Genomic DNA, 26,117 nt, shown 5'->3' with positions numbered 1-26,117 from the left:
ATCTGCCACCTCTGGGGGTCGCTGGCCTCTGGCCAAAGCTGGAACTCCTGGGAAGCCCCTGGAATCAGGAAAATCCGACTGGCACGGAGCCATCCAGAGCTCGCGCTGCTGGGACCTTCTTGAGGTGTTTGCTCAGCTCTGGAAACACTTTGGGCTTTTGCCACGAGAGGCGGGAGTGGCCCAAGAGTGGCGCAAGGGTGGCACAGGACCTGGCAAGGACTGGATGGTTGGACGTGGAGCTGGGCCCATCCCTCCATCCATCCCATCCCATCCCATCCCATCCCATCCCATCCCATCCCATCCCATCCCATCCCAGACGGTCACCCATAGCTGTCGCTGTAGGACCAGCAAAGGAGTCCCGCAGCCCAGGTCCCCTCTGGCCCTGGACCAGGAGAGCCGTGCGGGGCCAGGGCGGGGCCAGGGCGGGGTCACCATCCGTCCCCAGCGCCCCGCGGGGTCCCGGCCACCATCGGGCTCCCCCGGGCACCTTGGCGTGGGAGGGAGGCTTGGGTGTGAGTGCACATGCGGAGGGGCATCCCTGCCTGCGGGTATCTGTGAGTGTGGGCATCTCTGGGCTTGGGCACCCATTTACACTGGCATTCGTGGGTGTGGGTACCCGTGTGCGTGGGCATCCCTGTGTGTGTGCATCCATGTGCATGGGCACCCGTTTATATTGTCATGGGCTCTCGTGTGTGTGTGTGTCTGTTTGTCTGTGTGTGTGTGTGTTTGTGTGTGTGTGTGTGTGTGTATCTATGTGTGGTGTCGTGGGCACCCCCAGAGCCTGCAATCACTGTGCGGGGCCATGTGTGTGCTCATGGGCGCTGGTTTATGCAGGCATTCATGGGCATTCATGGGCATGGAGTCCCACGTGTGCACATCTGTGTGTGTGGGCACCCACGGCCACTCATGTGCACGGGCATCCATTTGTGTGTGCATCTGTGTGTGTGTGCACGTGTGTGTGTGTGCGCATCCGTGTGAGTGTGCACGTGTGCAGGGATATCTGTGTGTGTGTGCGTGCATCTGTGTGAGTGTGCACGTGTGCAGGGATATCTGTGTGTGTGCATGCATCTGTGCGAGTGTGCATGTGTGCAGGGATATCTGTGTGTGTGTGCATCTGTGTGTGTGCATCCCTCTGTGTGAATCCCTCTATGTGCACCCATGTGTGTGTGTGTATGCAGGGACACATCCATGTGTGTGTGCATCTGTGTGTGTGTGCATCCATGTGTGTGTGTGCACATGTGCAAGGATATCTGTGTGTGTGTGTACACATCCATGTCTACATGCATCTGTGTGGGTGTGCATCCACGTGTGTGTGTGTATGCAGAGATATCTCTGTGTGTGCATCCATGTGTGCACATCCATGTGTGTATGCATCCATGTGCGTGTGCACCCATGTGTGTGAGCATCTGTGTGCACATGCATCCATGTGTATGTGCACATGTGTGCGTGTGCAGGGATATCTGTGTTTGTGTGCATCCATGAGTGTGTGCAGGGACATCTGTGTGTGTGTGTGCACCCATGTGTATGCAGGGACGCACGCGTGCGCGTGTGTGCACGTGTGTGTGTGTGTGCATTTGTGTGTGTATGTGTGTGCGTGTGCATGTGTGTCTGTGTGTGGGTGGGAGGCCGTGTTCATGGGTGCTCCTGTGGCTGGGTGTGCAGGGGCAGCCCCGTGGATGTCCCTGTGCCAGGGTGTCCCTGTCAGTGAGTGTCCCTGTGCAGGGGTGTCCCTATGCTGGGGTGTCCCTGTCACTGGGTGTCCCTACATTGGAGTGTTCCCATGTCGGGGTGTCCCTGTGCCTGGATGTCCCTGTGTCAGTGGGTGTCCCCATGCCTACGTGTCCCTGTGCCTCAGTGTCTGGGGTGTCCCTATGCCAGGATGTCCCTGTCAGTCCGTGTGCCTGTGCCAGGGTGTCCCTATGCCAGGATGTCCCTGTGCCTGTCTATCCCTGTCAGTCCGTGTCCCTATGCCAGGATGTCCCTATATTGGGGTGTCCCCATGCCAGGGTGTCCCTGTCAGTGAGTGTCCCTATATTGGGGTGTGCCTATGTCGAGGTGTCCCCATGCCAGGGTGTCCCTGTGCCAGGGCAGCCGCTCCTGCCAATGCCCCCATCTCACGGTCTCGTTGTGTGAAGGGGACAGGGCTGTGCAGGTTTGGGACACTGACACCCAGGTGAGGGGACAGAGGACACTCCTTGCCCTCTGTGTCCCCCCCCAGGCCATGGGGGCTGTGTCTCCCTGGGCAATAAATTGTCCTTGTCACCCTGGCCAGCAGAGTGTCCCAGCTGGGACAGGGGACACCCATCCCACGGGGACAGTCCTGTGCCCCCAGGGCACGAGGTGAGGGGTCCCGTTTGGTGGCAGTGTCAGCAGGAGGGCGCTGAACACGAGCTCTGGCTATTTTTGGGTGCCTGCGATGTCACACAGGGCCAGGCACAGGGAGGTGTCCCCGTCCCTCATGGCCCTGCTGCCTCTGACCCCAAAGTCTCCAGGACAAGGGACAGCCACGGGCTGCAGCCACCGGGCTCAGGGACACCTGAGCCCCCAGCTGTGTCCCTCCATGACACGGGATGGGGACAGGAGCTGGCACTGTCCCCTGGAGTGCAGGGAACACCGAATGCCATGGTCAGGGGTGACCCCAGCCACGCTGGGAAGGGGACGGGGATGCGCTGGAGCCCAAAGCAATGGGGACATGGGGGGACCTGCTGGGGGTCCCACAGCCCCGTGCCTTGTCCCAGTGTCCCCTGTGTCACCCAAAGCACCACTGGTGGCACAGGTGTGTGTCCCCAGGCACACAGGGAGGGGACAGGCTCACACACGCTCCCACACACAGAGGCACACCGATCAGGGAGCGGGTCATGTGTCCCCACAGACATACAGAACTGAGGAGGTGTCACACCTGTCCCCACACTCTCCTGGAGTCCCCACATATATTCCCACACCCCCCACCCCGGTGCTCCCTGCTCCTCGTGCCTCAGTTTCCCCAGATCATCTTTCCTGTCCCTGCCACTCGTGTCCTTTAAGGGCGTCCCCACTGTCGCTGTCCCCACGCCCTGACCGCGCCCAGGGGCAGCACCTGCCCCTCCCCACACACCCACAGGACCCCCTGGGCTGGGCACGCACCCCTGTGCCTACCTCGTCTCCCCTGTCCCCGTGCCTCAGTTTCCCCAGCTCAGGTCCTGTGTCCCTGTGCCTCAGTTTCCCCAGCTCAGCTCCCTGCTCCCCGCCACTCGTGTCCCTAAAGGGCATCCCCATTGTCGCACACTGTCGCGGGCCTGAGGTGGGCACACACCCCTGTGCCCGGGCACATCTCTCGCCCCGAGGGCCCGTGGGGCTGTGCCCGGCCTGTGCCGGGGGCTCGCTGTGGGGCCGGGGGCGGTGGCAGCGGGGGCCGGGCTCGGTGTGGGGCCGGGGGCGGTGGCGGGGCCGGTGGCCGCTGGCAGCGCTGCCGGGTGTATTTCTGGAGCGCGCTCCGCTCTTTCCAATCATGTGATGGGGACATTATTTAAGGCGGCCGCGGGGCCGCGGCAGCTGCAGGCGGTGCCTCGCTCGCAGCCGGCCGGACCCCTCGAGCCCCCTCGCCATGGTGGACGCCTTCGTGGGCACCTGGAAGCTGGTGGACACCCAGAATTTCGATGAGTACATGAAGGCGCTGGGTGAGTGGGCGCGGCTGAGAGCGGGCTGCAGTCACATCACCTCCTTTTATTTTGTTTTTTGTTTTCTATGCCTCCCCAATTTGCCCGGCGAACCCCCTCCCCCACACGGGCTCTGGGGTGGGGGGCTGCAGGAGGAGGGGAGGGGGGGTCACTGCTGCCTCCGTGGGTGCTTTAGGGGGGCTCTGGGGCTTTGTGCACGTGGCGCTGGGCTGGGTGAGGGAGTCCCGGATTGGGTGAGGGGTCCCGGGCTGGGTGAGGGGTGCCAGGTGGGTGACGGGTTCCAGGCTGGGTGAAGGGGTCTGGGGCTGGGTGAGGGGGTCCCGGGGGTCGCGTCCTTCCCATGCCCACCCACTGGGCGCAGCCTTTGGCAGAGGATGGAGGGATGAGATGGCCCCCGTGGGTGCTGGGGGTCGCTCAGGAGCCCCCCAGCCCCCGAGCCCCCCAAAAGCCAGGGCGCCCCAGCCCAGAGCAGTGCGGGGAAGGGGGGACAGACACAGACACCCGCCCCCCTCACCCAGCTCAGGGTGCTGGTCCCGGATCCATCTCCCCTGGCCCCCCTCTCTGCTCCGGCCCCGGGGGCGCACGGAGCCCCCCAGGACAATGAACGAGCAGCAGTTTTGGGGTTCACCCTGCACCAGCACGGGGACGAGGAGCTCGGGGGCGATGCCGGGGCTGGGCGGCCGCACCGTGCCCTCCTCACCCCTCGCTCCCCAGGCGTGGGCTTCGCCACGCGGCAGGTGGCCGGCTTCACCAAGCCCACCACCATCATCGAGCTGAACGGCGACAAGGTCACCGTGAAGACCCAGAGCACCTTCAAGAACACCGAGATCACCTTCAAGCTCGGCGAGGAGTTCGACGAGACCACGGCGGACGACAGGCACGTCAAGGTGAGCCCCGAGACCCCCTGCCCCGCGGCACCCCCAAAAGACTCTGTGGGCTCCGGGGCATTGCTCCATCACCCCGGGGCTCCAGGGGGATCGCTCCATCACCCCGGGGCTCCATCACCCCGGGGCTCCATCATCCCCGGGCCCCATCCCGGCTCCCTGAGCGAGGGCAGCCCCTCTGTGCCCGCCGGGGGTGCTGCTCGAGCCTGGTCCTGTCCCGGCAGCCCCCCCGAATCCGTTCTGCAGCGGGGCTGTCCCGGGGCAGGAGGAGCTGCCGGGAAGGTTGAGCAAGAGCCGGGCTGGCGAGTGCCAGCTTGCTCAAGAGGAGGCCGGTGGGGCGGTGAGAAGTGTCCCTGCTCCGGGGAAAGGAGGGCACCACCCCTGTTTTTGAGCCCACTGCCCTCTGTGCCTGCCTGCTCCAGGGATGGAGCTCCGGGACAATCCCAGTTCCAGGACAATCCCAGCTCCAGGACAATCCCATCGTGTCAGTGCCACTCCAAGGGCTCATCCCAGGCTGTCCCTCCACGGGGAGCTCAAACCTTCCCAGCCAGGCTGCTCCTCCCTGTAAGAGCAAGGGAAAAAATCACCTGAGAGAGGGCAATGACTTTCCTGGCCTCTCCCACCCTGCAGGGACATTTTCCCTCGAAGGAGTGGCCCAGCTGCTGATTTTTCCTAGATTCCAGCTGCAGCTCTGTGCCCCACACCCAGCCAGGGGGGCACTCTGGAGGAACCTGGGGGCTCTTTGGCCACAAACCCCTTTCCTGGCCCCAGAGCAGGGAGCACAAAGGGCTGGGCTGGGTGTGAGGCTGGGGGAAGGGGCTGAGTGTGAGTTCCCTCCCTCCAGCCCCAGCTCCTGGCCGCTGTTCAAGCAGCAGAACAGAACAGAACGTGTGACCGCCGTGGCTCCTGCCCAGCCCCGCCGTGCCCTTGGGGTGTCCCTGGCATGTGATGGGTCAAGGGGCCAGGACGGCTGCCTGAGAACAGGGCTGGACAGGAGGGGTCAGCCTTGGGGTGCAGGGAGTTGTGGGGCACCCATGGAATGGTTTGGGTTGGAATGGATCTAAAGTTAATCCAGTGCCAGCCCTGCCATGGCAGGGACACCTTCCAGGTGCCAGGTGCTGCCAGCCCCAATGTCCAGCCTGGCCTTGGGCACTGCCAGGGCTCCAGGGGCAACCCCACAGCTGTGCCAGGGCCTCACCCCCTCCAGGGAGGAATTTCTCCCCAGTGAATTCCATCCATCCATCCATCCATCCATCCATCCATCCATCCATCCATCCATCCATCCATCCATCCATCCCTGCCTGACCTCTGGCTGTGGGGCACCCAAACCCTGCGGGTACCCAAACTTTTGCACAGCTGAGCAGTGGGGGGACCCATCTATGGGGGAATTGGGGTCTGAGGGAGCACCCAGAGCCTTGTGGGGATCTGGGGCTGGGGCACACCGGGACAGACCCCAGCCATGGAGGCACCGGGGGCAGCCCCGGCTCTGGAGGGGTGGGCTGGGGGCACAGGGCAGGATGGGGACAGGCAGGCGGTGCCAGCGCTGGTGCCCGCGGCTGTCCCGGCACGGCCCTGCCCTGCGTGCCGCTGTCACCGTAACCTTGGCACGGGCCGGGCTCTGGGGGCTGAGTCAGCAGCGGCGCTGTGCAAACAGCAGCGCGGCGAGCAGGGGCGCGTTTGCTGCAGCAGCCGATCCAAAACCCTCGGCGGGCCCTGCAGGGCAGGGAAGGTTCCATTCCAAACCACGATCCCTGCCCCGCCTCTCCGGTCGGGCCAGGTCCGGGCGGCCCCGGGGCACGGAGGGTACGGTGACCGTGCCGGTGGCACCTGGGGACACAGGGGGACACAGGGGACAGCCGAGGCTGTGACCTAGTGCAGGATCCAGGCTGGGCTGAGCGCAGCTGGCCCAGCCAGGCGGGGATGGTGCCAGGTGGGCACCCTCAGGTGGCACCCCCAGGCTGATCCCGAGCCCTGCGGGGCTCCAGGGTCCCCTCTGAGGAATAAACCCCGGAGAGGAAAATAACCGCGGCTCTCAATCCCTCCCTGCAGTCCTTGGTCAAACTGGATGGAGGCAAACTCGTCCACGTGCAGAAGTGGGACGGGAAGGAAACATCGCTGGTCCGGGAGCTGAAGGATGGGAAATTAGTTCTGGTAAGGAAATGGTTTCATTCTGACGTTCCCACCTCGGAACTGGTTTTATTCTGAGTTCCCACCTCGGAACTGGTTTTATTCTGAGTTCCCACCTCGGGAATAGTTTTATTCTGACGTTCCCACCTCGGGAATGGTTTGAAGTGGGCAGAGCTCAGCTCGGAGCCGGGCAGGGCAGCACTAACTCCCCTCACCTCTCTGTCCCCAGACTCTCACCATGGGCAACGTCGTCTCCACCCGCACCTACGAGAAGGAGACATAGACGCTGTCGCAGGTGCCCTGCCTGTCACCCGGTGCCACATCGTCCCCACCTCCTGGCCCCGTGCCAGGCACGGCTTCCCGTGGGCTCGGAGCCCCAGCGGGGCCGCCCCTGCCCCGCCCGGCGCCTGCAGGGGCTCCAGGGGCTCGGGTGGTGCTTTCGTGGTTCGTTGTTGGGTTCTTTTTTAATTGATAGTGGGAAAAGTCACATGGAAAAATAATAAAGGTGTTGTTACAGCTGTGTGCTTGGTTTACTCGGGAAAAGGCGTTTTGGGCACAGGGATGGCAGGGATGGGGTTAATGGGCACTGGTCCCAGTAGCCCTGCGGGGATCACCCTGGCTGGCTCTGGGAATGCCCCTCGCAGGGCAGGAGGGAGCCCCAGAGAGGGGCAGGCTCCCCTGGAGGGGCAGGAGGGACCCCCACAGCCCAGCAGAGGGGCAGGCTCCCCTGGAGGTGCAGACTCCCATGGAACAAAGTCCTGAGCTCTTGTCCGGGTTTGGGAAGGGAAGCGGCCCCAAAGGGGGAGGCAGCCATGGGGAGCTGGGTGGGAAGCACAGGGAGGGATAAGGGGAGGCTGCATCAGCACTCCCACCTCTCCTGCCACACCACCAGCTGCCAGTCCCAGCTCCCTGCAGAGCCAGAGGCCGCAGGGTTGGCTCCTTTCCCCCTTCACATCTGTCCCAGCAGGGCCGAGCTGCTCCTGGCACCCTCCCCTGCCGTCCCCTCCCCTGACCTTCAGCTCCAGTTACAAGATTTATGCTCCCTCCAGAAGGCTTCTCCTATGGGTTACCTCAGCACACACCCCCTTCCCAGCCCAGGGAACCTGGGGAAGCAGCCAGAACTTCCCAAAAAAACCCTCTCCCATCTCCTCCACACTGTTCTCCCCCCGCCCAAGATGAAGTGGAGGGCACAGAAGAAAGGAGCAGGTACAAAGTGCAGCTGCAGAGAGCAGATTTATTTTCCATCCCTTTCCAAGGCAGCAAACACTCCACAGTCCATGTTTACTCCCAGTATCTCCACTCCCCCATTTGCTCCTTGCTCCTCCACTCCTGGTGTTCGCAGAGAGGCCGAGTGAGCCGGGGCAGGTTTGCAGCCCTGAGCTCTGTGCCAGGGGCTGTGCTGCCACCAAACCTGTGCCCAGCACGATGGGGGCCTGGCTGTGCCACCCCAAGCTCTGCAGCTGTCCCAGGAGCTGGCAGCAGGACAGCAGGACACGAGGCTGTGGCACAGCACGGGTGCCCTGCAGGCTGTCACGAGCCCGTGCTGGCAGCAGCTGTGGGACAAAGGGGCAGCCTGTGCCCAAGGTGACAGAGGACAGCTCGTACAAGGTCAGCACCTGTAACACCAAATGTTCCTTTGAAATCAACTCCTTGTCCTTGAAGCAGGAGCTGCTGGTCCCTGTTGCAGCCATGGCAGCAGCCAAGCCTGCCCTGCTCACCCCAGAGCTACTTCTTGTGCTTCTTCTTCTTCTTCTTGGGAGCCTTGCTGGCCTTCCTGGAGTGCCTGGGCCTCTTGCTGGAGGGCTGAGCTCCATCACTGTCCGAGGCTGAGCTGCCTGAGTCCGACTCCGAGGACGGCCTGGCCTTGTGCTTCTTCTTCTTCTTCTTCTCCTGGGAAAACACAGGAGAAACCTGGCAATGTGGGAATGTGGGAATGGCCTCCCTGGGGCTCAGCAGGGCAGCACGAGCCCTTCTGGGCCTGCTCCTGCATGGAAAGGGCACAGTGCCCCAGGAGGCAGGAGTTAGCTGAGGGCAGAGCACAGAGCACGGCAGGAGTCAGAGCAGAAGGGCAGCAATGTGGAAATCCATGGCTGGAAAACACTGGGTAAGTCATGGAAGGAGAATTCTTGCTCTTATTCCATTATTTCATTGTTCTTTATTAATAAAAGTTGGAAGGATGAAGCGTTTTTTGCCCAAAAATTAGATTTCTAAACCAGCCCACCCACCAGCCCCAGCCTGCCAGGACAGGAGCATCCAAACACTCCCAGCTCAGGCAGGAGAGCCCAGGGAAGAGCAGGACAAGGTCAGTGCCCTCCTGCAAGATGTGGCTCCTTGCACAACCTCCCTAAAGATTTCACCACCCCCTCCTCTTTCCCAACTTCCTCTGTGGCCCTTCCTGTTCATCAATTTCCTCTGCACCCCTTCCTGCTCCCCAATTTCTCCTGAACCCCATCCTGCTCCTCATCTTCTCCTTGCTCCTCATCTTCCTACTGCACCTTGTCCCGCTCCCCAACTTCCTCTGTGCCCTTTCACACTATTAATCATTAAAATATTAATGAAATCATTCTTTCCTTTCCTTTCTCCATTTGCTGCAATGGGTTTTGGTGCTGGTTTCCATCCTTGGTTGAGGAATGTGAATGCCAGAGTGGTTTGGGTGGGAAGGGATCTTCAATGGCAGCTGATTGCAGCCCAGGGACACCTGCCACTGTGCCAGGTGCTGCCAGCCCCAATGCCCAGCCTGGCCTTGGGCACTGCCAGGGCTCCAGGGGCAGCCACAGCTGCTCTGGCAATTCCAGCCCAGCCCCTGCCCACCCTGCCAGGGAACAATTCCCAATTGCCAAGATCCCATCCAGCCCTGCCCTCTGGCACTGGCAGCCATTCCCTGCCTCCTGTCCCTCCATCCTTGTCCCCAGTCCCTCTGCAGCTCTCCTGGAGCCCCTTCAGGCCCTGCAAGGGCTCTGAGCTCTGCCTGGAGCCTTCTCCTCTCCAGGGCAGCACCCCCAGCTCTCCCAGCCTGGCTCCAGAGAGGCTGATCAGGAATTTTTGCCCTGTTTGAGGACTCAAGCAGAGGAGCCAAGGAAGGTTTCAGGATCAGAGATGGCCACTGAGGTGAACAAAGCCCTGGACAGGCTTGGACAGCCCCAGTGAGGAATGTGGCATGGCCAGCTCAGCTCAGGGCTCTGACTAACCTGAATTTAAGCACCTGTGCCCAAACTGGACTGGGTGTCCAAGCATCAGGCCCAGGGGGAAAAGGAAAGGAGCTGGCAGCTGATTTTTAATCAAACAGAACTTTTTTAGGGAGCTGGAAGAGCAAAGACAACACCCAGAGCTCAGCATCCAAAAGATCCCTCAGGGATTCCAGGGAAGGGAGCACAGGATGGAGTGGCTCCACACCCACCAGACCCTTGGCACATTTTGGCTCACTAACAGCAAATAATATCACCCAAAATTGGATCTGTTTTCCTGAGGGGTAACAACAGACTCAGCACAAAGTCCCTGAGCCACAGAGGAAAGGCAGAAGCAAATCCTCCCAGTCTAGGAGGATGGGAAGGAGTTAAACTCTTCAGAGAAGGGGGTGCAGCAAGGAGAATTTTCTCAAGCTTCTCCAGCCCGTGCACATGGTGAGAAAGTCTGACAGGACCTTCACAAGCAAGAGTTTCATTCCAGAGCTTGGGAAACTTTCTCAGGATGTGAGGGCTGCAGGCAGGACAGGATGTCACACACACTCCTGGGGATGGAGCAGGGGACAAAAAGCACACATGGGCATTGTGCTGGCTGGAAAGAATCAACAAAGCCTCACTCTCCCCTTTTGGGGGGTTCTAACAGCCAAGATCACTCCAAGAGAAACAAATCCCTTTTCTGGCACACAGTGGGGCTCTTGGGGTGTCCTGTGCAGGGCCAGGAGCTGAACTAAGAACTAAGTGATCCCTGTGTCTTTTCCAACCCTGGATATTCCAGGATTCTCAGATTCTTCCAGTGCAGAAGTGCAGGCAGAACAGCAAACACAGCCTGGGCTGGAAGTGCAGCAGGACACAAGGAGAGCTGAGCACTCCCAGAGGAATAAGTGTGGCTGCTCCATGGCTGGAAGGGCTTTGGAGCACCCTGGGACAGTGGAAGTGTCCCTGCCCATGGCAGGGGTGGCACTGGATGGGATTTAAGGTCCTTCCAACCCAACCCATCCCATGATTTTATAATTTTCAGTAGCAGGAGGCAGCACTGCTGCACTGCAGGAGCAGCATCCTGTGCCAGACCTTTCCTTCAGTGCAGCATCCCAGCCCTGGAGATCAGCACTGGGGTCACCAGGGAGCTCAGGGAGCAGGGGATGGAGCACTGGGGTCACAGGGAACTGAGTGTGCAGGGGATGGAGCACTGAGGGCATCAGGGAACTCAAGAGAACAGGGGATGGAGCACTGGGGTCAGCAGGGAACTCTGAGCAGGGGATGGAGCACTGAGGGCACCAGGGAACTGAGTGAGCACAGGATGGAGCATTGGAGTCACAGGGAACTCAGTGAGCAGAGGATGGAGCACTGAGGGCACCAGGGAACTCAGGGAGCAGGGGATGGAACATTGGGGTCACCAGTGAGCACAGGATGGAGCACTGAGCTCACCAGGGAACTCTGAGCAGGGGATGGAGCACTGGGGTCACCAGGGAACTCAATGTGCAGGAGATGGAGCACTGAGGGCACCAGTGAGCAGGGGATGGAGCACTGAGGGCACCAGTGAGCAGGGGATGGAGCACTGAGGGCACCAGTGAGCAGGGGATGGAGCACTGAGGGCACCAGGAACCTCAGTTTGCAGCCCAGCGATTGCCCACAGCCCAGGTTTGTGCCTGCAGGGACACCTGAGCTGCCAATGCCCTCCAGGCAGGCTGGATGGGGCTCAGCTCAGCTCTGGCACACCCAGCACCCCAACACTGCATTTTGGGGCAATGTTTGGAGAGGATTTGGCCAAGCAGCTCTCAGTCAGCCTCACACAGAGCTGCACTTCACGGTTCCCTGCACATCCTGCCCCACCTATGCAATCAGCACAGAGAACCCAACAAAAGTGCTCCAAAACCTCTCTCCAAGCCCCTGAGCAGGCTGGGCTGGAGCCTCAGTGCTGGTTTGCATGGAATTCCTTCCCTGCTGCTCCAGAAACTCCTCCAAGAGGGGCCCCTTCAGCACTGCAGGCTCCCTCCTGCCCTGTGCGAGCAAACTGCTCCAGGCTGTGCTCTCAGCTCACTCCCCCTGAAGGTATTTGGGGTTGAGATAAGAGGGGAGTGCCCAGAACTGTCCAAGAAGTTGAAATATTTTTCACCAGACCCTTCTGAGGAGTTAAAATCCCATTCCAAGACTTTGTGAAAAACAGCAATGGATTCCTAATGTCTGTCTGCATCCCCAGTGTGTGCCAGGAATCCTTCTGGGCTTCTTCATTTCATTCTTTTTCCTCATTCCAGCAGCCAATTTCACTCCAAACAAGATTCATTACACCAACCTAAAGGTGCTTTTGCATCATTTGTTGGAGGTGCAGTCAGATTGAAGCTGAGGAGAAGAACCCAGCCTGGAGTCAGTAAATAAACACAGCCAGATTCAGAAAAATTCCAATGCAGTCAATGTGTGAAGGGCTGTGGCCTCTTCATGCCATGGAAGAACCAGTAAAACCAGTAAAACTGAGGATGGACCACAGGTCACAGAACAAACACACTTAGGTGTGGTTTGAACATGAAGATCTGCAAATCTTCCACAAGGTGGGGAAAAGAGCAGCAAAATCATAAAAAAAGCCCCAATTTCAAAGGCCATCCAAAACCTCCTCAGGGATGAGCTGTTCAATGTGGAATAAAGCTCACAAGGAACTTTGAAATGGATCCAAACCCCCAAATTTGAGGTTATGTGAGCAGAAGATGGGATTAACATGGAGAATTTCAGTGCAAGGGTTATCCCTCAGTCAGCACTGCAGGTTTTTTCTTGCAGGATGAAAAGGGCTCAGCCATTCCCAGCCTCCTGCCTCCCACACAGCCCAGCAGGGACACTGCTGTTCCCACAGGAGCCACCTCACCCCCTGACCCCAGCAGGAGAAGGGACCCAGAGCCTGGGCCTGCCCTGCTGTCCCACACAGCCCCAGGGCTCCCCCCTGGCACAGCACCAGGGAATCCTGCAATTGTTCAGGGTGGAAAAGCCCCCCCAGATCAGCCAGTCCAAGCACAGCCCCAGGTGCCACCTCCATGGGGTTTAGGAGGGATGGGGACCCCACCACCAACCCTCTCTGTGAAGGGTTTGTCCCAAATACCTGCATGGGAGATGGGGTGTAAAAAGGGAAAAGCAGACAAGGGAGTGAAATCTTCAAAGAGAGTCAGAGGGGAGTGAGGAGAACCCCTCCATAAACCTTCAAACAGATTGCTGAGAGGGCAGGGAAGGCAGGATTTGGAGCAGATGTGGGGTCAGAGCAGGTGAAATGCCCTGGGCCAGGGGACATAAATATGGGGATCCTGCACCAGTGGCTCAGTGTTTGCTGGCTCTTCCTCTGCACTTCAGTCTTGCCCTGTTCTGAGAAAGGGGAGAAGGAGCAGCTGAACACTCCTGAGCTGAGGGTACAGGGATGGGGGAGAACAGCCATGGTGTTGCTCTGCCAGGCTGCACACATGGAAAACCTTTAAATTTCTGTTTTTTCTAACTTGCCCTGGGCTGAGCAGTGGCAACCCTAAACCTCCCTCAGCACAACCTGAGGCTGTTTGCTCTCACCCCTCCCCTCATTCCCGGGGAGCATCCCCTGCTGTCCCCTCCTGGCAGGAGCTGTGCAGGGCCACAAGGGCCCCCCTGACCCCCCTTTGTCAGGCTGAGCCCCTGCCCAGCTCCCTCAGGATTCTCCAGCCCCTTCCCTGGACACCCTCCAGCCTCTCCCCTTCTCCCTCCATCACCCCTTTCCTCAGGGGTTACAGAAGACAGGACAGGGCTCACTGCTGCCACCCAGGATGTGGCACTGTCACACCAGTGCCACCCCCACACAGAGACCCGAACCCAGCTCCAGCCTGGGAATCCTGGGGGGCTCAGGCAGGAGGGAAATCAGGAGCTGGGAACCACTGGGAAGGCAAAGTGGAAAAAAGGAGCTGAGGATCCTGGAGGAATCTCTGGGAAGAGGAGAAAAACTCCAGAAGATGCAAGGAAACATCAGATCCAGGAAGAGGAGAAAAACCCCTCAGGAAGGAGGGAAAAGCAAGGTGAAAAAAAAAAAGGGGGTGAGGATCCTGGGGGAATCTCTGGAAAGAGCAGAAAAACCCCAGAAACTGCAATCAAACATCAGGCTCCAGCCTGGGAATACTGTGGGGCTCAGGCAGGAGGGAAATCAGGAGCTGGGAACCACTGGGAAAGCAAAGTGAAAAAAAGGGGGTGAAGATTCTGGAGGAATCTCAGGGAAGAGGAGAAAAACCCCAGAAACTGCAAAGAAACATCAGATCCAAGAAGAGGAGAAAAACCCCTCAGACAGGAGGGAAAAATAAGGTGAAAAAAAAAGGAAGTGAGGATCCTGCAGAAATCTCTGGGAAAAGGAGAAAAACCCCAGAAACTCCAAGGAAACATCAGATCCAGGAAAAGGAGAAAAACCCTTCAGGGTAAGAGGGAAATCAGAAGCTGGGAACCACTGAGAAGACAAGATGAAAAAAAAAAAAAGGGGGTGAGGATCCTGGAGGAGTCTCTGGGAAGAGGAGAAAAACCCAGAAGCTCCAAGGAAACATCAGGCTCCAGCCTGGGAATACTGTGATGCTCAGGCAGGAGGGAAATCAGGAGCTGGGGAATCACTGGGAAGACAAGGTGAGGGAAAAAAAAGGGGGGGATGATCCTGGGGGAATCTCTGGGAAGAGGAAAAAACCCCAGAAACTGCAAAGAAACATCAGATCCAGGAAGAGGAGAACAACACCTAGAGTAAGATGGAAATCAGGAGCTGGGAACCACTGGGAAGGCAAAGTGGAAAAAAGGGGATGAGGATCCTGGAGGAATGTCTGGGAAGAGGAGAAAAACCCCAGAAGATGCAAGGAAATATTAGATCCAGGAAGAGGAGAAAAACTCCTCAGGCAGGAGGGAAATCAGGAGCTGGGAACCAATGGGAAGGCAAGGTGGAAAAAACAAAAAGAGATGAGGATCCTGGAGGAGTCTCTGGGAAGAGAACAAAAATCCCAGAAAAGAACAAAATGCTGATCCTGAGCAATCACAAACATTAATTTTATGGCTCTGACACTCAGTGGAGAGGCAGCTCCCTCCTCTCATTTCAAAACCCCAGGGCCACACTGGTGTCACACACAAGGGAGGGGACAGGGCAGCAAGGAGATTGTCCCTGAATGCACAGAGCTGTTTCCATGTGCTGTAAATCCCTGCAGCTGCAGGCAAGCAGGGCAGCACATGGAGCTCCCAGACACGATCACAGCAGGCACTCCAGGCTACAAGGGAACCATTCATCCCCAGGATCCCACATCCTGCCTCCAAAAAAGCTCCAAGTTTTATTATTGCAGCTCTGGAAAACATCTGACAACTTTTGATGTCACCCTTGAGAAGGGAGGGAGATCAAAGGAACGAGGGAGATTTCAAGGAAAGCTATTAATCCACCAAGGCCAAAAAAATCAGGAACAAAGTGAGGACAGTGCCCCACATTTCCTGTAGGGTCAGCAGGGCAAGACTCCACTGGGAATCCCCATGCTGGATGGGCAGGGGTAGGATAACAAGTTGTTTGTGCACTTCTTTGTGTAATTTTTCCCCAAAACTTTTAAATAATTTGAGCTTTTTCTGCCTGTTGTCACTCTCCAGGATACAGAGAGGCCACAGAGCTGGAAAGAGGGGAAAAATAGAGAAAAGGCTTTGGAAGAGAAATTAAAAGTGGGAATGTGAAGGTGCTGATGGAAGAATTAATTTATTGAAGTCTTGAACTGGATTGTGGCTGCCCTGGATGTGTCCAAACCAGGCTGGAGCAACCTGGGAGCATGGCAGGGGTGGGGTGAGATGGGATTTAAGGTCCTTTCCACCCCAAACCCTCTGGGACTCTGTGAATACTCATCCCTGAACAACCCTGAGCACCAAAAGCTCCTGGCCTGAGTTCAGTCTCACCTGGGTTTGATTTTATCTCACCCTGCTCTGAGCCAGAGGTCAAACACAGCCTGGGAAATGTCTCTGATCTGGTGCCACTTTCACAGGGACAGAAATTGCTCTGCAGCCTGGGAATGCTCCCTGTGCAAACACAGCCAGGGATTTTCCCCCAGAGTGTGCAGATAACCCCAATTCCCACAGCCCTGGCAGGGTCAGGATACCCCTGCAGCCAGCAGGGCACTGGGAACAGAACAAAGAAGGAGAAAGGAGGAAAACAGGAGTCACAGGATTGAGGACACTGAAGCAATGCCTGCAGAGCCTCACAAAGACCAGGAAAAACAACAATCATCTTTTTCTCACTCTAAGAATATCTCTGAGGGCTGTGTGCTGGAACACAAAACCAGCTAGAAGGGAACTTGGCAATAAAAAGAGAAAACCCAAGAATTAATAAGAAATCTGCAGAGGAGTTTCCTGTTTTGTTACAGAATCTGCCCAAACCTGAGGCACCTTCTCAGCCCACACCTGGCTACTCACACCCACCTTGCTGGAGTAACTCAGTTGTAACCACAGAGCAAATTCCCATCCCCAGCTCCTTTTCCAGGCCAGCCAGATGCCACCTTGTACCTTTTTCCTCTTTTTGGAAGACTCCTCAGCCTGGCTGATCTTTTTGTCCCCTTCATGCCCTGCTGCTGCCCCCTCCTCTTCCTCCTCCTCTGGAATGAGGCTGTATTTGGTTCCCCCAGGCTGCATGAAGCACTCCTTGGCAAAGTGACCTGGAAATAAAAAATAAAATGTGTTTGAAGGAACAACCCAGACCCTTCTCCTTTTTTTTGTTCTTTTTTTTTAACAAATGCATTTCACACACCTGAAGTGCTGCCAAGGCTTTTTTGATTATCAATCTTTTTCAAGGAGAAAATCTACACTGGACATATTTTATCCTGAAATTTCAGCTGGTTGAACATGCCCTGATTAAACAGAGAGGGAACAAACATCACCCAGGTCATTCTGGAGGGATTAGTTAGGCAAAAGAGAAAATATTCTTGTCTCAACAAGTCAAAATCTGTCTCTGCAGGGGCTTAATCAGCCCAGAAAAGAATGGAGAAAAGGTAAATTGGTGTGATTGGCACCTGGAAAATGAGCTAAAGGTACAAAGAGAGAGAAATTCAGCTCTTGTGGTTCTGCCCTTTCTACTCTGGAGACATCAAAGTTGACCTACTAAGATGCAGGGGGAATTTGGAGAGCTGGCACCTGCTGTTAGGAGGAGACACCATTATTAAAAAGCAGATTGGAAATAGGCATAATCCTGGTTTTGGGGTTCTTTAAAATAGTGTTTTATACATAAGAGGTCTTTAAATAGTAATAATTCTTTAAAATAATATTTTAAGGATATTTCTATATGACTACAGAGGCCACACTCAGCATTAACCTCCTCCAGAATAGCACAAGCCCCCATGAACCATTTCCTCCAAACAACACAAGTAGGGCACAGAAAAACTGCACAAAAAACCAACTTGGACTTCAGCAACTTGAATAAATCCCCTGAAAGGCACCACAAAATCATCTTGGCACTGCTGAACCAGGCAGGACATCATTTCAGAGGGCACAACTTGGTTTTAGCTCTGAGGCACAGCTCCAGTGTCCCACCAGCTGTGCTGGAGCTTCCATGGATGGGGGTTCACAGGGGGATCCCCCCTGCAGAAGGTTTGTTTGTTTCTTAAAAACCAAAATCAGAGTAATTGCCCCAAATGGGGCTCAGCAGTGGGGATGGTCCCTCCTGCACTTTGCTGAGCCCCAAAGATCAGCTCCATGCACAGAACAGGCTGTTCCTGTGCTCACCTGTCCCTTGGTGTGCCCTGTCACAGACAGATTTTATGGAAAATCCTTTCCTTAGGATTCTTCCTCCTGAGAAGCTGGGAGGCCTCAGGAACAAAATGTAAACAATGATTATCTGCTGGTGTGGAATGCAACAGGTGCATCTGGGATTGGTCTCATGTGGTTGTTTCTAATTAATGGCAAATCAGTCAGCTGGCTTGGACAGAGAGCTGAGCCACAAACCTTTGTTATCATTCCTTCTTTTTCTATCCTCAGCCAGCCTTCTGATGAAATCCTTTCTTCTATTCTTTGAGTATAGTTTTATGTAATATATATCATAAAATAATAAATCAGCCTTCTAAAACATGGAGTCAGATCCTCATCTCCTCCCTCAAACTGAGAGCCCTGTGAGCACCATCACAGCCCCCCAGCGCTCTGGGGACTGTGACAACTTTGCCACCCTGAAGGGACACAGCGGGGCTGTCATGGAGCTGCACTACAACACGGATGGCAGGTGAGGGCAGGGGCTCTGTGCTGCTCAGGGAACAGGGCTGGAGCCCCAGGAGGGGCTGAGGGAGCTGGGCAGGGGCTCAGCCTGGAGCAAAGGAGGCTCAGGGGGCCCTTGTGGCTCTGCACAGCTCCTGCCAGGAGGGCACAGCCGGGGGGGTCGGGCTGTGCCCCAGGGAACAGGGACAGGAGCAGAGGGAACGGCCTCAGGCTGGGCCAGGGCAGCTCAGGGTGGGCACAGCAGGAATTTCCCCATGCAAAGGGGGCTCAGGCCTTGCCAGGGGCTGCCCAGGGAGCTTTGCAGTGCCCATCCCTGCAGGTGCCCCAGCAATTCCTGGAGGTGGCACTCAGAGCTCTGGGCTGGGGACAAGGTGGCATCAGCTGGGACTCGATGTCCTTGGAGCTCTTTTCCCACCTCATCTCTGCATCCTGAACACCAGAACCCCAAAGGCTTTTCCCACAAGGGAATATCCATCCAGTGCAAGCCCAGCAGCAGAGGTGTCCCTGCCCCAGCCCCTTCTGGCAGGGAACATTTCCTGTTCCCCACAGCTCCAAACCCCTCACACCAACAACAGAACAGGAGCCCTGCAAGTCCTTAAAATCCCATTTTTGCATATTGGGGGGAAATTTCTTTCTGCACAGCGTGGCCAGGCCTTGGCAGGGGCTGCCCAGGGAGCTTTGCAGTGCCCATCCTTGGGGGTGTCCAATGAATTCCAATGGAGGTGGCACTCAGAGCTCTGGGCTGGGGACAAGGTGGGATCAGCTGGGACTCGATGTCCTTGGAGCTCTTTTCCCACCTCAATGATCCCAGCAGGAGGCACAGAATGGTTGGGGCTGAAGGGATCACCTGGAGCAGGTGACACAGGGACACATCCAGGGGGCTGGGATGGCTCCACACTCCACTCCCTCCCTGTTCTCTGCCACTCCCCACAGACAGAAGTTCTTCCTCACAGTGAGGTGCAGCTCGTTGTGTTTCATTTTCTGGCCATCACTCCTTGTCCTGCCCCTGAGCAGAGTCTGCACCATCCTCTGACACCCTTGGGGATATCTGTGTGGATTTATGGATTCCCTCTCAGTTTTCTTCTCCACAATAATCAAAGCCAGCTCCCTCAGTCCCTCCTCATCTCTCCAATTCTTCATCACCTTTGTGATGAAGGCCCTCCACTGGCCCAAAGGAGCGTGATTTTAAGGAATAAACATTTTTTAATTTTTTTAAGGACTTGAATTAAATCTTTCGGTTTTGTAGCAAGTGATAAAACCTCCCTCCTCTAAAGGACATACACAGAACTAAAATTCAATCCTTACAAGCACATGTAACCATGTCAGCAGCTGTGGCTGCCCCTGGATCCCTGGCAGTGCCCAAGGCCAGGCTGGGCAGGGCTGGGAGCACCTGGGATGGTGGGAGGTGACCCTGGGGACTGGAATCAGGTGGGATTTAAGGTCCCTTCCAACCCAAACCATTCTGGGATTCCAACCATGAGACAGACACTGATAGAAGCCCACCAAGGCTCAGTGCCTGGCTGGGACAGGGCCAAAAGCAGCAGCCCAGCCCCACCTTTGCAGCCACACTTCTTGCACACCGTGTTCAGCACGGCCTCCAGGGTGATCTTCTGGCTCGTGTAGTCCCTGAAGGAGCGTTTCTTCCTCTCATCCTGCCTGGGGGGACAAGAACAGCTCCATTTTCACTCCATTCTCATCTTTAATCCCTCTTTTTTTACAAACAAAAGGCTTTCACATTTTTGTATGGCCCCAAGGCTTCTAAAGGTTATTTGGTGAGGTGATTTTGGTTTGCTAATTTGAGATTTTGCTAATTTCTTCACAGAGAGCAGCAGACACAAGCTCCCAAGGATTTCTCCTAGGGAAAGGCAGCGAGAAGCTCAGAGAAGAAGAGAAAACAATTCTTATTTCTATTCTCTGCTCCTGTTGTTTGGCACATGTGGAATGTGTTATGGAGATTGTTTACCCAAAGTGATTTGTTAATTGGACACTGATGAAGGTTGTTTTGATTCCTTGGATAATTGGGTCAAAGGTGTGTCCTGGCTGTCTCAGACACTCACAGGTTTTGCTTTGGTATCCCTTTGGTGTAGCACCTTTTAGTATAATATGTAATTTAGTATAGCATAGTATTTTAGTATGTAATTTAGCATAGTATTAGTGTAATAAATTACAGCTTAATAAAGCATTTGTTCAACCTTCTGAATCATGGACTCAGAGCACATTATTCCCTACATTAATAATGATTTTTATAAATGTCTCCTGTTGCAATGCACCTGCAGGGTTAGGCCATGGTGGGCACAGCCAGCCTGCTCCTGAGTTTGTTATCAAAGCCTCAGGGATTCCTCAAGGCTGTTGGAACATAAATTGTGGAAATTAAGAAAGAAGAGGCTGAGAAACCAAATGCCAAGATGGCAAGAACAGGATAACAGAGGGCTGTGAAACACCTGCACTGTGACCAATCACACACTGTGAGAAATGCAGGCACCAAACAGAGAGCAAGGCAAAGGCACCAATCAAGCAGTGTGCACTTAGCAGTTTGCAGAATCTATAAAAGTGTGTGTAAATGTAATAAAGGCTTCTGCTGGATCACATTGGTCAGTTGTGCAGGAGTCCTGGATTTCCTGCAATAGTTTCCCATGCAAAACCAGGACACTCTCAAAGTAAAACTTTCTAAACCCAAAGAGCAGAGCTGACCTGGCTTGGGCACTGCCAGGGATCCAGGGAAGCCACAGCTGCTCTGCGAATTCCATCCCAGAGAACAACTCCTTCCCAAATTCCCATCCATCCCTGTCCCCTGGCAGGGTGATAATTAGCATTGATTCCATGATTCACAGAATGTTGATCAATATCTATCTTTTTAAAGAAACCCATTGCTTTTATAGACAGTTACAATACAGACAGACTTAATTGGTCCTGTAATCAAAACACCATCCCCACTGGTTAATTAAGAAACCACCCTCTGGTAAACAACACATAACACATTGCACATGTGCACAACAACAGGAGCAGCAAGTGAAGATAAAAATTGTTTCTCATTCTGTCTCTGATCTCTCAGCCTTTCTCAGCACAATGCCTGGGGAAGCTGTGCTGCTCTCTGTGACCAGAGAGCTGCTGCCACACAGCCCTGCCCTCTGGCAAGGGAAGCCATGCCCTGTGTGCCATGGGCAGCCATGCCCTGTGTTCCACAGGGAGCCATGCCAGGTGCCCTGTGGGTGCCCTGGGTCCTACAGGAAGCCATTCCATGTTCCCTGGGCAACCGTGCCCTGTGCCCCACAGGCAGCCATGCTCTGTGCCCCCTGGGCAGCCATTCCCAGGGAAGCCATGCCCAGTGTCCCATGGGCAGCCATGCCCTGTGTGCCACAGGATGCCATTCCCTGCGTCCTGTGGGCAGCCATGCCCTGTGCCCGGAGGGTACCCTGTATCTTATAGGAAGCCATTCCATGTCCCTTGGGCAACTGTGCCCCCTGGGCAGCTGTGCCCTGTGGACAGCCATGCCCTGTGCCCTATAGGAAGCCATTCCCTGTGTACCCTGGGCAGCCATGCTCTGTGCCCTGTACCCCACAGGCAGCCGTGCCCTGTGCCCCATAGGATGCCATGCTGTGTGCCCCCTGGGCAGCCATGCCCTGTGCCCCACAGAAAACCATTCCCTGTGCCCCGTGGGCAGCCATGCCATGTGCCCCATGGGGAGTCATGCCCTGTGTCCCCCGGGCAGCCATGCCCTGTGTCCTGTAGGAAGCCATTCCATGTCCCCTGGGTAGCCACGCCCTGTGCCCCACAGGTAGTCATGCCCTGTGCCCCATGGGCAGCCATGACCTGTGCCCCTGTGGGTAGCCATGCCCTGTGCCCCATAGAAAACCATTCCCTGTGCCCTGTGGGCAGCCATGCCCTGTGCCCCATAGGATGCCATGCCCTGTGCCCCACAGAAAACCATTCCCTGTGCCCCGTGGGCAGCCATGCCCTGTGCCCCATAGGATGCCATGCCCTGTGTCCCTGTGGGTAGCCATGCCCTGTGCCCCACAGGTAGTCATGCCCTGTGCCCCATGGGCAGCCATGACCTGTGCCCCTGTGGGTAGCCATGCCCTGTGCCCCATAGAAAACCATTCCCTGTGCCCTGTGGGCAGCCATGCCCTGTGCCCCATAGGATGCCATGCCCTGTGCCCCACAGAAAACCATTCCCTGTGCCCCGTGGGCAGCCATGCCCTGTGCCCCATAGGATGCCATGCCCTGTGTCCCTGTGGGTAGCCATGCCCTGTGCCCCACAGAAAACCATTCCCGGTGCCCCCTGGGCAGCCATGCCGTGTCCCACGGGCAACCATGCCCTGTGTTCCATAGGGACCCACGCCCTGTGCCCCATGGCAGGCCATTCCTTGTGCCCCCTGGGCAGCCATGCCCTGGGCAGCCATGCCCTGTGCCCCACAGAAAACCATTCCCTGTGTCCTCTGGGCAGCCATGCCCTGTGCCCCCTGGGCAGCCATGCCCTCTGTTCTGCTCAGATTTACCCACTCAAGGGAAACGTTGTTGGGATCCAGGTCCTTCCCCGTGCCTTGGTGAACAACCTTCATGGAGAGGGAGAGCTTCAGCTTGTCATCCTTCACCTGCAAAGCACACAAGGAGCAGGATGAACTGCCTACAAACATTAATGAACACCAGGGTATTTGATTTCAGTTAGGGTTACCTCTCTCCCAATGAGCTTCACCCACACCTTGTCCCCCACGTCGAGCATCTCTGCGGGTTTGTCCACGGGGCAGGAGGACATGTGGGACCTGTGCACCAGGCCTGGGGGGGGACACAGGGGACACAGTCAGCCCCAGGGGATGGGACAGAGGGGACACAGTCAGGCCCAGGGATGGGACACACACAGGGGACACAGTCAGCCCCAGGGGAGGGGACACAGGGGACAGAACAGCCCCAGGGGATGGGACAGAGGGGACACAGTCAGCCCCAGGGGAGGGGACACAGGGGACACAGTCAGCCCCAGGGATGGGACACAGGGGACACAGTCAGGCCCAGGGATGGGACACACACAGGGGACACAGTCAGCCCCAGGGGAGGGGACACAGGGGACACAGTCAGCCCCAGGGGAGGGGACACAGGGGACACAGTCACCCCAGGGATGGGACACAGGGGACACAGTCACCCCAGGGATGGGACACAGGGGACACAGTCAGCCCCAGGGGAGGGGACACAGGGGACACAGTCAGCCCCAGGGGAGGGGACAGAGGGGACACAGTCACCCCAGGGGATGGGACACAGGGGACACAGTCAGCCCCAGGGGAGGGGACACAGGGGACAGAGTCAGCCCCAGGGGAGGGGACACAGGGGACACAGTCAGGCCCAGGGGATGGGACAGAGGGGACACAGTCAGCCCCAGGGGATGGGACAGAGGGGACACAGTCAAGCCCAGGGGATGGGACACAGGGGACACAGTCAGCCCCAGGGTGTCGCAGACATTTCTTCACAGAAATCCTTTCTTTCGGATTTCTGTGTCTTCTGGAGGGCAAAAGGCCTCAGAAACAAGGTAAACAATTATTATCAGATGCTGTGGAATGTAACAGGGGTTTTCTTGATTGGCTCATTTTCTATGTTTATAATTAAGGGCCAATCACCAGTGCAAGCCAGGGGACTGAGTCCTTGGGCACAACTTTATTGTGGATTCTTTCTATCTATTCTAGCTAGCTTAGCTGCTCTGCAACCTCTCCCCTTATTCCTATTAGTACAGTTATAATGTATTCTATATAAGATATAATAAATCAGCCTTCTGATCAAGAAACAACATTCACCTTGTCTCTCTCACCACCAGCGCCCACTCAGGTGTGGTAATACCAGGGGATGTGAGAGGGGACACAGTCAGCCCAGGGATGGGACACAGGGGTAACAGTCAGCCCCAGGGGAGGGGACACAGGGGACACAGTCACCCCAGGGGAGGGGACACAGGGGACACAGTCACCCCAGGGGATGGGACAGAGGGGACACAGTCAGGCCCAGGGGATGGGACACAGGGGACACAGTCAGCCCCAGGGGAGGGGACACAGGGGACACAGTCAGTCCTAGGGGAGGGGACACAGGGGACACAGTCAGTCCTAGGGGAGGGGACACAGGGGACACAGTCAGCCCCAGGGGAGGGGACACAGGGGACAGAACAGCCCCAGGGGATGGGACACGGGGGACACAGTCAGCCCCAGGGATGGGACACAGGGGACAAAGTCAGCCCCAGGGGAGGGGACAGAGTCACCCCAGGGGATGGGACACAGGGGACACAGTCACCCCAGGGATGGGACACAGGGGACACAGTCACCCCAGGGGATGGGAGAGAGGAGGAGGAAATTGGGCAAATTGCAGAATTTCTACAGTTCTGCCATTACCTTTAAATAAATCTCTAAAATATCCTCAAATTCCCAAAACCTCCACTGAAATCTGAAGGTAACAAAACCCCAAAATATCCACAATTTCCCAAAATTCCACCCCAAATATCCTGAAGTTACGAAAAACTCCTTTGAGTATTTTTTGGTAATCATGCAAAAGTCCATCATCTTCTAAATGCTTTCCAAATTCTTTCCTAATTTAGGAAAAATTCATTTTCTGAGCTTTTCCTGAAAGCCTTTAATTCCGAGCTGGCTGCTTGCCTGGGCCACAGCAACACTGAAATAATTTCACACACACCAACCTTGTTTCCTGCAGCCTGGGATTTTGATAAAGGCTCCATAATCTGTCACTGCAGCAACCTGGGGAGAAAACCCAGAGCAGAGATTGAGGAAATCCCTTCCCAAACAGGGGAGAATGTGCACAACAAACCTGCCCAGCTCACTGAGCTGGAGACTGGCACAGAATGAGGGTTAGGTTGGGCTGGAGGGACATTAAATCCCACCCAGTGCCACCTCAGGGACACCAACCACTGTGCCAGCCCAGCCTGGCCTTGGGCACTGCCAGGGCTCCAGGGGCAGCCACAGCTGCTCTGGCAATTCCAGCCCAGACCCTGCCCACCCTGCCAGGGAACAATTCCCAATTGCCAAGATCCCATCCAGCCCTGCCATTCCTCTGGCACTGGCAGCCATTCCCTGCCTCCTGTCCCTCCATCCTTGTCCCCAGTCCCTCTGCAGCTCTCCTGGAGCCCCTTCAGGCCCTGCAGGGGCTCTGAGCTCTGCCTGGAGCCTTCTCCTCTCCAGGGCAGCACCCCCAGCTCTCCCAGACTGGCTCCAGAGGGGCTCCAGCCCTGCAGCAGCTCCGTGGGCTCCTCTGGGCTCTCTCCAGCAGCTCCAGGTGCTGCTGAGGTTGAAATTCTGAGCTCTGCAGGTGGAGAATCAGGTGACAGGACAGAATCGCCTCTCCCCTGCTGCCCTCACATCTGCACATAAACAACTGCACAGACACAGATGAGTGCACCTGTACAGAGCTCTCTGCCACCCAAACCTCCCCGCGCTAAACCCCGGCTGAACCAACAATGAATTCACCCAGAGCATGGCCCGGGCCGCTGCCGCACCTCGCCCTGGAAGATGGAATAGAGCTCGGGGAGCGGCTCCATCTCCTCCCTGGGTGCCGTGACAGCCAGCGGGATCCACGCCACGCTACCGCATCTCCTCTGCCGGATGCTGAGGAAAGAAACACTTCATTAATGCCTGAAAATCCAAAAGAGCCCTCAGAGAGCCGTCACAGAACCCTCAGAGAGCCCCCAGAGAGCCCTCGGGGTTCAGCTGCTGGAGCAGCGCGGGGATGGACCCGAGTGGAACCCGCAGTGCCCGGTGCAGGACTGACCCGAACCAGCGCGGTGGGACAGAACGGCTCTTCCCGGAGCCCACAGGGCGGTGAGGGTTCGTCAGTGCCGGCGGCAGCGACACCAGCCCGCCGCCATCGCCTCAGCCGCCATCGCCTCAGCCACCCCCGCCATCCCCCCCTCACGCTGAGAGGCCGCGCTCCCCGCCAATCGCAGCGCGCAATGTTTCCGTGTAGCACCCCACAATCAATCAGCGTTACCCATGCTACCCAGCGCCCGCTCTCCACCAATCAAAGCCAGGCGCGCCAGAAGGCGCCGCGCTCCCCGCTCTATCCTCGGCGTGCCGGCACTGTGTCGGGGGGCGGAACATCCAGGGCGCTCC

General features: G+C 56.8%; 2 protein-coding genes across 4 annotated transcripts; one reads left to right on the top strand and one right to left on the bottom strand.

Annotated features, from left to right (window-relative positions):
* The first annotated feature begins 3,477 nt into the window (after positions 1–3,477).
* On the top strand, positions 3,478–7,183 carry FABP3 (fatty acid binding protein 3). Its single transcript, XM_058819738.1, has 4 exons — positions 3,478–3,656; positions 4,371–4,543; positions 6,590–6,691; positions 6,897–7,183. The coding sequence occupies exons 1-4, from the start codon at positions 3,584–3,586 to the stop codon at positions 6,948–6,950; spliced, it is 402 nt and encodes a 133-aa protein (XP_058675721.1). The 5' UTR covers positions 3,478–3,583; the 3' UTR covers positions 6,951–7,183.
* Positions 7,184–7,956: 773 nt separating this feature from the next.
* On the bottom strand, positions 7,957–25,907 carry ZCCHC17 (zinc finger CCHC-type containing 17). Of its 3 annotated transcripts, XM_058819811.1 has the most exons (9): positions 25,777–25,907; positions 25,505–25,613; positions 24,692–24,749; positions 22,703–22,803; positions 22,531–22,622; positions 19,586–19,686; positions 16,336–16,484; positions 8,386–8,557; positions 7,957–8,301 (listed from the first exon to the last, which is right to left on the bottom strand). In XM_058819811.1, exons 2-8 carry the CDS (start codon positions 25,544–25,546, stop codon positions 8,393–8,395), a joined length of 708 nt encoding a protein of 235 aa, XP_058675794.1. In that variant the 5' UTR covers positions 25,547–25,613; positions 25,777–25,907; the 3' UTR covers positions 7,957–8,301; positions 8,386–8,392. The 3 variants fall into 3 exon arrangements, with proteins under 3 accessions (XP_058675794.1, XP_058675793.1, XP_058675795.1); XM_058819810.1 differs by having other exon boundaries at positions 7,957–8,557; XM_058819812.1 differs by lacking the exon at positions 25,777–25,907 and having other exon boundaries at positions 7,957–8,557; positions 25,476–25,613.
* Positions 25,908–26,117: the final 210 nt, after the last annotated feature.

Source organism: Ammospiza caudacuta, chromosome 25 (assembly GCF_027887145.1).
Source record: "Ammospiza caudacuta isolate bAmmCau1 chromosome 25, bAmmCau1.pri, whole genome shotgun sequence".
In the NCBI taxonomy this organism is placed as follows: domain Eukaryota; kingdom Metazoa; phylum Chordata; class Aves; order Passeriformes; family Passerellidae; genus Ammospiza; species Ammospiza caudacuta.
Note: the sequence above shows the minus strand (reverse complement) of the source record. Positions and strands in the feature narration are given on the sequence as shown.

Excerpts from the sequence above, each read along its gene's own strand:
- FABP3 (XM_058819738.1), top strand. The coding sequence starts at position 3,584 with ATGGTGGACGCCTTCGTGGGCACCTGGAAGCTGGTGGACACCCAGAAT. Across the intron at positions 4,544-6,589 it reads CGGACGACAGGCACGTCAAG|TCCTTGGTCAAACTGGATGG; the intron begins GTGAGCCCCGAG and ends CCCTCCCTGCAG. Across the intron at positions 6,692-6,896 it reads AGGATGGGAAATTAGTTCTG|ACTCTCACCATGGGCAACGT; the intron begins GTAAGGAAATGG and ends CTCTGTCCCCAG.
- ZCCHC17 (XM_058819810.1), bottom strand. The coding sequence starts at position 25,546 with ATGGAGCCGCTCCCCGAGCTCTATTCCATCTTCCAGGGCGAG. Across the intron at positions 24,750-25,504 it reads ATTCCATCTTCCAGGGCGAG|GTTGCTGCAGTGACAGATTA; the intron begins GTGCGGCAGCGG and ends TTTTCTCCCCAG. Across the intron at positions 22,623-22,702 it reads TGAAGCTCATTGGGAGAGAG|GTGAAGGATGACAAGCTGAA; the intron begins GTAACCCTAACT and ends TGTGCTTTGCAG.